The sequence below is a fragment of the Channa argus genome, chromosome 6 (assembly GCF_033026475.1).
Source record: "Channa argus isolate prfri chromosome 6, Channa argus male v1.0, whole genome shotgun sequence".
NCBI lineage: Eukaryota > Metazoa > Chordata > Actinopteri > Anabantiformes > Channidae > Channa > Channa argus.
Window position 1 is genome coordinate 25,272,644 of NC_090202.1, and position 12,825 is coordinate 25,285,468.

Below are 12,825 nucleotides of genomic sequence, written 5' to 3' on the forward strand. Positions count from 1 at the left end.
CTGGTTGTAAAGGGGAATTGCTATGATATTCATAGTTAAATTCTTTGGCTAATTTTGCATGTTCATAATAGGAGTTGACCATAAGACCACAAGATTTGCAGCAGCATATTAATTTACTTTGGTGATTGTCATTAGCCTTTATATATATATATATATATATATATATATATATATATATATATATATATATATATATATATATATATATATATATAAATAATAGATATATGTCTATATCTATATAGATATCTATATAGATATAAATATCTATATAGATCAACTTCAACTTCAATTCACTAAATGATAATATTTCAGATTATATAATGCTACTCAATATAAAGAAACATTTCATAAACCCAAACCTGACAACTGACTAACAGACATGAGGTCACATGAATATTCTTTGACAGTTTCTGTGAACATGTCACGTTGTACTTGGTGTCAATTCCTTTGCTTGTTCATATAGATTATATGACTGTAAAAGGATGATGTAAAATAAAATGGTATGCTATCTGACAATGGTGTTTGCGTCACATTACACACAAATCCAAACATTACAACCTTAACTGACAATGCAAAATGCCTCGGCACTTCAGACTTGAGTGGCTATTTTTCCAAATTGTCCATGATTTCGTATGAGACATCTGCGGATTGTGTGAAGCGTGCATGCGGGTCCGTTTAACACTACACTACCCAGCGTGCTGTCAATGTAAACACTACTCCACTTCCTGCTTCGGAGTGTTCCAACTGCATCGATAACTTTACAAAGCACCTACGTTAGATTTCCGCTCACGTTCTTTCAAGAACCTAGCAATACCAACTAACGTGTTGTCCAGCAGACAAAATACTGCTTTTACTTAAAACCGTCGGGTCGAAAGTGTGTATCGTTGCGTATGTGGGCAGGTCTAAGTTAATATCCGGTTTGAGATTTCGGTCCGCTTGCCGACGCTAGAGGGCAATAGCGACTCCCTCCATCTTCTACTACGGTTGACCCGCGCAATTAGCGTGATCGGAGGTAGGCCTCAACTTTATTTTCGATTTTATTTCCCGTCAAAACTACATTCTAAAGAGCGCAAACGATGCATTGGATTCTGGCGTTGCATGTTAAAAGAGACTAACCCGTGCAGCTTGCATGTTCTGGAAGTTACGTGCTTTGCATCGTGTTTTGGTACGTTAGCTTCCGTTAAACGGTCACTAGCTTTAGCCGCGTAACGTTAGTGGTACGAACAAGTAGCGTTTGGCAGCCGCGGCAGATTTTGGCGAGGGTTTTCTCGTACAAGTTATTACACGTGTAAGTGTTGTTATAAAGCGCGGATAACGTACATTGTTTATTCAGTGGAGCAAGGTATAATAGTGCACTTTCTGTCCAGCGCTGCTATCGGAATTAGCTAACCTGCTAACGTAGCCTGTATGGCTGAGACGCACTGCCGCTCAACACGTAGAGTTAACGTCGGTTTTGAAGTTGTACTCAGCATTGCAAGATGTCGCCTCTTCTTTTAATTGTTGTTTTTCTGCTAGCAAACAGAGACGCCATACAACTAAAACACAATGAGTGTGGACGTGAAGAAACTCAAAGTCAACGAATTGAAAGAGGAGCTCCAGCGCCGCGGCCTGGACACCAGAGGCCTGAAAGCAGACCTGGTAGAGAGGCTGAAAGCCGCTCTGGAGGCTGAAGCTCAGGGTGATGCCTCGGAGCAAGAGGAGCAGGAGCAGCAGGAGCAGGAGCAGCAGCAGCAGCAGCAGGAGGACGAGGAGGAGGAGGAGGACGAATACTATCAAGACAAGCAAGAAATAAATGATGGAGAGGATGCTCAAGAACAACAAGGTAGTCTCGAGCTTTAGATCCATATTTCTTCTCATAATAGACATTGATTAATATGACCCAGCTGGCAACATGTTATTAAAACCTAACTGATGCAAGGTGACCAGGTTCTTCTATCAATAGATTTTTTTTCTTCCCAAATGGGACCTGCATATTTTAAAATGTGTGCTATGTGTATTTAGGTCCACTGTATTAACACTTATGTTTTATAAATTCTATTAAATGAAGGCAGTTGGAGTCTGCACTTCATGCTCGATTTTGAGGGCTTTATGCACTTTATACGCACGTTAACAGACAATTGAGCCATATACTCCAAAGTTTTTCTTGTTCCACTCATCAGAAAGTTTTTTTTAATAACCATTTTTAATTTTATCACATCCTATCATTTGTTCTGAGACACCTTGTTTAAGGAAAAAGCTTATGTGTATACAATTGTATTCGTTTATTTGTATTTATTTATTTATTTGTTTGGTTATGAGTTTGAGCAATGACTAAATGTTTTGATTTTTTTTGTATGTTTCGTGTGCAGAAGCAGCTGATGACTATGGCAATGATGATGGAAATGGAGAAGGCGGCGTCGCGGAGGAGGATGAAGATGAAGGTAGAGATTCAGGGGGTTACTACGAGGAAGACGAGGCTGAAGGCGAGACTTTTGAGAGTCAACCAACGTCAGACTTGGAACAGAGCATGCCTGACTTCACAGCAGATGTTGATATACACAAACCTGAAGAACTGACTGAGGAAAAGCCCAAGTCTGAACCAGAGGAGGACACTGACAACAAACAAGGTCACTTAAATCAGTTTCTCAGCTAAACATGCAATATGAATCGTGCTGTACAGACTAGTTAGGCAAACACTTCAAAGGCAAACACTTCAGAGGCAGTTGTGTGATGTCATTGATGATGTCATCTGTACGCTTACACTTCTTAATCTACCTAAACTAACCCAAGAAACAGCGACTACAAAAAACCCAAAACAGATCTGAAACAGAGAAAACTCCACTTCGCAAATTAAGATTCCTATTGATTACATTTGTAATTATAAACCTTTCACTCACCCTTATTTTATTTATCACATTAGAAGTAAAAGCAGAGGTCAAAAAGGAAGATGAGCCCGAGGCTATTGACGACAGACAGCAGGAAAATCAAGCGACGGAGCAAGAGCAAGGACAAGATGGTGCAGGTCATGTTGATCAAGTCAAATCGGAGTCCGATAGAGGAGGACACTATGGGCGTAAAAGGCCATATGAGGAGAACAGGGGCTATGGCTACTATGAGTACCGTGAGGACAAGAGGTATGCTCATCATAAATTGTGCCTTTAGGTTTCTAGATGACGTTACCCATCAAAATGACTGTATTTAAACTAACAGCAAATTAAGGGAATAGAGGCTTTGGAAACTAGTAACCTTAGACTCTGTGATGTTGCACAGATCCCGTACACCACAACCGCCTGCTGAAGATGAGGAAGAGAGCATTGATGACACTCTTGTTACAGTCGATACATGTAAGTAAAACAGTAAATCACATCTTTGCCCATAAAAAGATAAGTTGGCATGAATGCAGTCAAACATATTATTAATTACCTTCCAGGCTGTTGGACTTCTTTTGATCACGGTTCAGTCGTAATGTAGTGGTAAAGTTTTTATTTTATTGCCAAAATAAATTCAAATGACTCTTTAGATACAGGCTCCAAACACCTGCAGCCTTTTGTTCCATAGAAATCAATGTTTATTTATTTGCATTCAAAAAGTTTGCATTTAAAATGTTGCTTGATAATTGCAAAAATCATAATAATATTGTTTTTCAATATTGTAATTGCAATTATTTAACAGGAATACACTTTGATTTCAGCAATATTACACATTTAATGACCTATTAAAAAAGTTTTTTTTGTTTATGTTGAACTTTAAATTCATATTAGTAAATTAACTGAAAACAAATGTGAAGTCTATGTTTGTTTGGATTTTTCTGACCTGTTTCTCTCACTTTTTGGTTTGACAGATTTTAGATTTTGGTCAAAATGAAGTTTGTTTTCCTATTGATGTACTTTTCCTTAATTTGAACCAGTTTTACCAGTTGCCTCTGACTACTCCCAAGCCAACTGTATGTGTTGTACCAGACTTTCCAAAAACATTCAAACCTGTTATGCTTTTTTTGTTTGTTTGTTTATTTAGACAACTGTGATCTTCACTTTAAAGTGTCCCGTGATCGCTACAGTGGTTATCCATTGACCATTGAAGGCTTTGCTTACCTGTGGGCTGGAGCACGAGCTACACATGGTGTCACCCAAGGCCGTGTGTGTTATGAGATGAAGGTAAAATACACAGAATGCGTATTTCAATTATTAGCTCCTAAAGGAAATTAAACTAAAAGCATCCGTGTTTAACACACAGTCATTTACATGGCCTTGCAGATGTTTCTGGCAGGATTAAGGATCTGTTTTGTTTGGCCCCGTTGACACATGTTATAGTGGCTCCTAAACATAAGACAGTGTAGTGTGTGTGGGAATCAACATAGAGCAGCTTTACAATGACTTTGGAATTACTCTTGTCACCCTACAAAATTATGTAGGTGCAGGCTTGTGTCATTACCCACTTTGTATCCAATTCTGCAGCTCAATGAAGAAATCCCTGTGAAGCACCTCCCCAGTAGTGAGCCTGATCCTCATGTGGTCAGAATTGGATGGTCCCTTAACCACTGCAGCACTCAGCTTGGTGAGCAGAACAACTGGTGTTTGGCTTGAGTAAATCTTTGCTGTAACTAAACTTTGTTCGTATATAGAAATCACCTAACACACTTTTGATATGTTTTAGGTGAGGAGCCCTTTTCCTTTGGATATGGAGGAACAGGAAAGAAATCTAGTGACTGTAAGTTTGCAGACTTCGGTGAGAGGTTTGGTGAAAGCGATGTCATCGGCTGTTACATCGTAAGTAACGACAATAGTAAATCAGTGTCTTTCATGTTCTTTTTTAACAAATAAAGAGTAATGTGGAATTACATATAGTTATATAATTTTGTTTTTTCTTTTGCCAACTCTCTTCTGCCGGACTATAATTCCAGGACTTTGACAGTGGCGATGAGGTTGAGATGGCCTATTCCAAGAATGGAGTGTGGTTAGGCGTGGCTTTCCGGACCACCAAGGAGGAATTGGCAGGCCGTGCCCTGTTCCCACACGTGCTAGTGAAGAACTGTGCTGTTGAGTTCAACTTTGGACAGAAGAGAGAGCCTTATTTCCCCATGCCTGAAGGGTACACCTTCATCCACAATCTTGGCATGGAGGACAAAGTCAGAGGCACAAAGGGACCTGCCAGCAAATCTGATTGTGAGGTAGGGTAGCATTCATTTTTTTCAGTTTGTTTGATTTTTGCCCACAATGATGTAAGTTAATATTGACTTGGTAAAGCTGTGTCTATAAAAAAAAATATTTTTGCCCCTTTGGACCTTTTGAAAAAAAAAAGATTCTTCACGCTGTTAATTATAGTGAATGTAATGGGACATTTCTTTCCCGACGGGAAAGTAAATATTAGCTGAAATAGATCCTGCTAAATATTTGTAATGCATTAATCTCAATAGATGAAATACAATTCTGACCGATTTCCATTGAATTATTATAGGAACTGGACTTGTGAAGCATATGTATATATATGTTGTTTCAGATTTTGATGATGGTTGGCCTGCCTGCCTGTGGAAAGACTACTTGGGCTATAAAGCATGCAGAAAGTAACCCTGAGAAGAAGTACAACATCCTGGGTACAAATGCAATCATGGACAAAATGAAGGTTTGTTTTTGTCAAACAAAAATAAACATCCTCAAATTGACTTTTTTTTTTTTTTCTTTGTTAATGGTTCATCACTTGTCTTTTAACCTGTTCTGCAGGTGATGGGTCTGCGTCGCCAGAGAAACTACGCTGGGCGCTGGGATCTTCTGATACAGCAGGCCACCCAGTGTCTGAACAGGCTGATCGAGATCGCTGCCCGCAAGAGACGCAACTACATCTTGGATCAGGTACTGCCCTCCCACCCACAGTCTCCTCTGATAACCACCACAGTCAGTCAATGTGCCCTGATGATCACTCTCTCTCTAATGTACTATTTATTTATCTTTCAGGGTGGCTCTGTGTATTATATAGTAGGAGAAGCATTGATCACCCTCTTGTCACTTGCTTTTCATGCATTGTAAAGGAAAATAATTAATGGCTCTCAAAAGTGACAGAATATTTCGTGTTTTCATCCCTCAGTATATTTGCACTTGCTATTTCTTGTCAATACAGTATTGTTTGTCTTGTGAATTTCAACAATGTACAAGTAAACCATGACTATGTAAAGATGTTGAGAAACAAGTAAGCTCTGACTGGTGAGTAAGAAAAACACCTTCTGTTGCTAATAAGACAGAGTTGATAGCTTTTTTAAAAGCTATTTTAAGTAAGATACATGGAACTTTTGAGTGTATTTTTTAATAAATTGACCCTGAAGGTAAGTAATGACTAACACTTTTTAGATTTTCAGATCCTTGTGCTCAGCAAATGTGGAAAAGGTAGGTGGGTCTCAGGGTGGACTGTGGCTTTTTCATGGACACTGTGAGTATGTGCAGGTAGGTTATACCTGTCTGTTGTCTTGAATGGGACTAGAGATCGTTTGAAGATGAGGTAAGTCTCGGTAAGTCTAAGGGGGACCCGTTAGTGCAGCAAGAGGCTTTTGATGTAGCATGAGTTGTAGATAATTAGTGCATATGATTGGTTGAGCTATAACCAAGTCATCACAAACTGGACAGCTATAACTATTTTTTTTCCTGGTGAACCTCATCAACTGTTGGAAGTATGTTTACGTTGTAAATTAATGTTGGCTGTGTGATTCAATTATCTAGTACGACATTGGCAGTGTAACAAAGGTCCCGTAATGCAGTTCTTTTTAAGTTTGTTACACAGTTTGAGTAAAACACGGTAAACAAGTTACCTTAAAAAAAAAAATACCTTCAGCTAAACTATTGTTAAAACCGAATCGAATAACTAAATTAGTAAAACTACTGTTACCTGCATCACCCACAGAACTAAAAATAACACGTTACTTGTAGAGAAAAGTATTTAATAGCTATTAATTTTGGTATAAATATTCTGTTTATATACATGTCAAACTCCAAATGCTAAAAAATGTAGTGTTAATTATTTTTTGGGTCAGTGTAGAAACCCCGGTTAAAGTGAACAGTGGGATTTCAGCTGTTGCTTCGAGTTGTGTGCCTGTTTAGTTTCCCTTTGTTGTTAAATTGTCAAGCTCCTGTTAACAGCTCGTTAAAAATGTTAATACACGGCATCATGCTTTGCACTATTATGATGCGCGTGGTCATAGATCTGTAGCCATGTGAGTGGTCAGTTTAGAATTGCAGCTGGTCTTAATTTACCCATAGATGTCTGGAAAGTTTTGATTCTTAAAGTGAAGCTTGAACTGCCTGCATGTCTGTCCTCAATATAAGGTGATCATGGGTAGATTTTACATGGTGTACTAGGTTTATTAATGTTAAATGACATCCACAATACAAATTGTAAAAGCAAACGTTTCAATACATATTATGCATTTGAATTAGTTTGTGTAAGCTAGTGGAGTATCTGTTGTAAAACAATGCAGGGCTTTTAATGTTTCTTTAGAAGCTTAAGTTTTGGTATATTTACCATATATTGCTATTGCTAGTATATGTTGATATATATTTTTACTATATATTTATATATTTCTTACTTAGATAATAAGCAAAACAACTAACTGTAATGTGTAGTTACAGCAGGACACCTGGAAACATTGGTGACATTACGCATGTTTTATTACTGAAGCATTGCGTTTATACGGTTGTGTAGATAAGAGATGAGGATTTTAGACGTGGGACCGAGACAGCATTTTTTCCATTGGCAGCTAGTACGTGTAGAATTCAGTGATTACAGCATTGGTGGTTGGTATAACAACCATAGTCGGTATTTAGTCCCAGTTGGCCGCCTTCTGACCATAGGGTTGGATTTTCCCGGCCACATTTCGAAGAGTCCCTGGGCAAGACACTTAACCCCTGAAAAGCCCATCGCTAACCGTGCAGCGCCGGTCCCAAGCCCGGTAGAGCTGGGGCAGGGTTGCATCAGGAAGGGTATCCCGCGTAAAAACGGTGTCAAATAAACATGCGAAAAAATGATCCACTGTGGCGACCCTGAACTCACCTGGATAAGCTGAAAGGACCAAAAAATGAAAAACAAATAGTAAAGTATAGTCAGGTTATGTTATGGTGGGGTCCCTCTGTGATCATAACTAATTCATCAGCAGGCCCTTGGTACCGGGATGCACAGACTGAGGTAAGTCTGTGGAGTGATGAGAGGCCATTAGTATCTGAGTTAAAACGTAGACTGACATCCAAGCCAAACCTCTCTCACTTCATTATTGCAGGGTTCCAGCTTCCTTCCAGTGGAAAGCCTTTACAAGTAAACAATAACAAACAAGCTTCTACTTCTTTCTTGTCACCATTGCTAGACAAATGTATATGGATCAGCAAGGAGACGAAAAATGCGTCCTTTTGAAGGTTTTCAACGCAAGGCTATTGTAATTTGTCCCACGGACGAGGATTTAAAAGAACGAACATTAAAGCAAACCAATGAGCAGGGGAAGGATGTGCCCGATCATGCTGTTTTAGAAATGAAAGGTAGGAATGCTGTGGAAACAACAAAACAAAAGATCTACTTTTTACTTTTTACTTTTTTTTTTTTTTTTTTTTTTTTTTTTTTTTTTTAATGTGTTGTATTTAAAATCAAAGTTGGAAGATGTACCCTACCCCCTTCCCTCATCATAGCCTTTGGCCAGATATCAGACCTGGACATTTTTGTAGACAGTCCACATGAATGTGATTCTTCCTTATTTTGCCCTCTATTTGCCACTTGCCATTCAGCTGATTTCTGATGCACTGCAAACTGAGACTTGGGCCTTCTTGAAGTCACGTACAAACCAAGTTTATTTTGCACAATTGGTTCCCTTGAAAAGGACTTTTCCAAATGGCAAACTAACAAGCAGTCACATGCTCAAGTTGTTTGAAGTTAATTTGTAACAGCATCACATCAGCTGACCTTGGTTTGCAGGGCTGTTTTCTCTTCTCACCAACTTTCTAGTTGTCCTTTTTGTCCCCATCCCCACCTCTACTGAAGTGTTTTCCCACTCCTGTGTCTGCTTAAACAAATGTTTCCTCCATGTTTCCCTGGAGGTCATGTTTGTCCCCTTTACCCTGCCATCTGCTTTCATCTGCTCTTAGTTTTTCTAGGATGTCCTGTCTCTATATGGTAGTAATTATTTTTCACTTTGTCTTCTGGTGGTGTGGCTGCTCTGGTCTTCACTACAACCCCCTTCCCCTGTCTTTCTCTCTCTGCCTCTCCATCCATCCCTTTCCGGATGGGCTGTTTCTCTCGTCTCCTCCTGTGGTCACCCTTGTCCCTCTTCAAGCCAACTTTACTCTCCCTGAGGCCTGCGACTTCCTGGAGGCGGTGACGTTCGTTGAGCTGCAGCGTGATGAGGCTGAAAAGCTGTTGAAGCAGTACAATGAAGACGGCCGCAGGGCTGCGCCACCCCCCGAGAAACGTTTCGACAATAGGCAAGGTGGCTTCCGTGGCCGTGGTGGTGGTAACTTCCAGCGATATGACAGCCGTGATGGATCCCGTGGTGGCTACCAGAACCGCAGTGGAGATGGCGGCAGTGGATACAGAGGAGGTGAGTGGAGTAGTTGGTAAACCTCATACACTGTAGATACGTACTTAATGTGCTATAACATGCAGTGTTGGGAAAGTTACTAGATAATTATAATCAGTTACATTCAATAATTATTAAAAAAGCAATTAATGTTTCCTCAGTATTACATTTTAGAAGCACGAATCAGGATTCATATGTGAAATGTGTTCACAAGTAGGCCAACATTTTTGATATATGTTATAGTGGTTGGAGACTAGCAGTGGTTAGAAAATTTAAACAAAATGAGAAATTAATCTTGAGCGAGGCCGTTTAAACTGCCTCCTTAAAGTGGAAGCTCAACGAGCGGTTGACCCTGTTTTCTGACGAATCATAGATATGTATTTTATTGTGTGATTGTCTCTCACTGCCTGTTACGGTGTCTAGGAATCATATATGAAAAGATTTTGTTTACCTCAACTTTCACACGTATTCCATGTAAACTTCCGGACTTTTCAACAGCTTTCAGACAATAAAACACAGCATCGCCACCCAGTGGATGTAATCGATGTTACATACACTACTCAATGAGGTGAATGAGGATAAACAGCCAAAGATAGGTTTTCAGAGTTTTTACTTCAGCAAAATAGCGGCAAAAAAGGTCAACTGCGCGGTTAGAATCCCAGTTCAAGGGTTAAATAAGCCTTTAAACAATTCCACGCCCCCAAAGTTTGCAGCTTTTGTAGAAATAGAAAACAAGATATTACACTTTAACAAGCAGGCAAATATAGATGGATTTGCTTATTGTGATGCATGCATCCATAAGTTCTGACAGTTTCGTTCCTTTTCTTTTTTGTTTCCTTATGTGTGTGTGTGGGCAGGCTACAATCGTGGTGGCTATAACCAGAGCCGCTGGGGCAACAGTTACCGTGATGGAGGCTCTGATGCACGTGGTGGCTATAACCGCAACCAGCAGTCAGGAGGAAGCTACAATCGTCCAGTCCCTTACAACAAGGGAGGATATAACCAGGTATGTGGAATAATGACTGTGTATAACAAATTTTAAAAAGGAAGATAAAATGGAAGTATAAACTAAAACTTAATTAAAATCTTCTGACCGCCAGAGCTACAACCAGGGTGGGTACAACCAGGGTGGGTACAACCAGGGCAACTACAACCAGAATTACTATGGCAGCTACAGTCAGTACCCAGGATACAGCCAGAGCTACAGCCAGACGCCTTCCACTGCACAGACGTACAGCCCTCAGCAACAGCAGCAGCAGCAGCAGCCGCCGCCGCAGCAGCAGCAGCCGCAGCCGCAGCAGCAGCCCCAGAGCTACAACCAGCAATATCAGCAGGTAGGTGAAGAGTAGAGTAATACTGCATGTTCCTGCCTCTAAGACATTTTAAAACGCAACCTCAATCACTCAGAGGGAGTCTTGGTCACTAGGACCACCAGGTACAACACTATGAATAGTTCCTAAGTATTAAAACAAGGAGCTGAATTTAATAATCCGCAGGGGAAAGGGACTTATTTAGACCTCCAGAGGCACTTTGTGTTAGTTAAATCTTCTGTCGAACTTTAGGTGAACTTTGAATTAAAAATGAGGCGGTACCATCCCATTGATGACTACTTCCTTATTTAGTCCGCTGCATGTTCCTATCTGCAGTCTTTTGCTACACACATGCACATTTGGAGAACGATGATTAGATATCGAATTACCCATATACATTGTTTCTTTAATCCTCTGACCCGATTTCGGAAACCAGCTTTCCTGTTTAAATCACAGTTAGGAAAGTCTGCCATCTGTAACCTGCTTTTTAAGTGCATGTGAACAACACTGTCTTCAGAGACCACAGAATTTACCACAGCTATCACAGTTGCTTCACAAAGAAGCAGGCCTGAAATTTTGAAAGTTTGCAGGCGTTGATGCTGATCGCTTATGTTGAGATGAGCAAAAAAGATAAAGGATGAGGCAAAAGCTAGAATGTAAACATGCTCTCACTTGCTTTCTGTTTCTCTCCTACAGTATGCTCAGCAGTGGCAGCAGTACTACCAGAACCAAAACCAGTGGAACCAGTACTACAGCCAATACGGTAGCTACCCTGGACAGGGTAGCCAAGGCTCATCTTCTGGTTCACAGTAGCTTCACACTGCATTTCTACCTACATCCACCTGTGTCCTAAACACCTCTGCAGTCAATTTTGTACAGTCCCACATTAAGCTTCCAACCATAACTGTCTCTGTCTGGTTTAACACCGTAGCTTTTGTTCCTCATCGATCAGTGTACATATAAACTCTAAACAGATTGATGGCTCTTTTTTTTTTTTTTTAAAAGAAAAGTCTTACTCTAAGCATTGATCATGAGGTGGTAGATCATAGGTATCCAAACATGTTATGATCAATCATTGTGCATTAAATGTGGATAACTTAAGTGGACATTTTCTACTGGTTGATGAGGTAATTGTAACATTTCTACAATGCATCGTGTGAGAAATTGACAGGGGATGAAACAGCAAAGCCAGAGTAATTTTGCTTGTATTGAGAAGCTTAACAAAGAACAAAAACGCATGCTTTTACCTTCATGACCCCCTCCTTTGTCTTGCTCTTTATTTTTCAAGTGAGCATATTTTATTTACACCAATAGAATTCAAACATGAAACTATTTTTTTTTTTTTTTTTTTTTATAGATGTTCATACATTAGTATTTAAGCATTCATCCAGTCTTTGATTGAGAAGAATACTTTGCCACTCTTGTTGAGTAGTTTCTTTTCTTTTTCTTGTGATTGCAGTTCATTGAGTCCCGTAGTTAAATCCTGTTCTATCAAACCCGTTTTTTTTCTACCTGAAAATGAAAGTCTGATTATGACCAATTTACCCAAGCTGTCATTTTGTCTTTATATAATAAATGCAATTGCATACTCCTTTTAGATGTTCTTTCTTTTTTTCCCTCTCAGTTCAAACACAACACATGCTGCATGATTCGTAATTGTTGGCGCATTTATCTTCATCAACAAAACTAAAACTGGACAAATGACAAAAGGGGGGGAAAAAAATAATTGTTTACCCATCCTCCAAATTAGGATATATATATTTTTTTTTTTGTTTGTTTTGTTTTTAGTTCCAGTGCAGTCCTGCTGAACCTTGAATGAACTTTTTTTGAAATTAAAGTCAAAAATGCTGTCAGGGCAGGAAATAAACATTTTCTGTTGCTAGTACTGGCTGCTTGGTGACACAAACTCAACACTGTCTACCGACCAAGTGGGCATTTATAGTCATAGCAACATATTTTTTTTTTGAAATGTAATATCAAAAAGATTTAGATGAA

The 12,825-nt window shown here is 39.5% G+C and overlaps 1 protein-coding gene across 1 annotated transcript; it reads left to right on the forward strand.

Annotated features, from left to right (window-relative positions):
- The first annotated feature begins 863 nt into the window (after positions 1–863).
- Positions 864–12,421, forward strand: hnrnpul1 (heterogeneous nuclear ribonucleoprotein U-like 1). Its single transcript, XM_067508553.1, has 16 exons — positions 864–1,015; positions 1,519–1,825; positions 2,352–2,609; positions 2,903–3,116; positions 3,253–3,326; positions 3,997–4,136; positions 4,437–4,536; positions 4,636–4,748; positions 4,883–5,149; positions 5,479–5,601; positions 5,700–5,828; positions 8,321–8,489; positions 9,278–9,541; positions 10,378–10,526; positions 10,621–10,854; positions 11,527–12,421. The coding sequence occupies exons 2-16, from the start codon at positions 1,549–1,551 to the stop codon at positions 11,641–11,643; spliced, it is 2,628 nt and encodes an 875-aa protein (XP_067364654.1). The 5' UTR covers positions 864–1,015; positions 1,519–1,548; the 3' UTR covers positions 11,644–12,421.
- Positions 12,422–12,825: the final 404 nt, after the last annotated feature.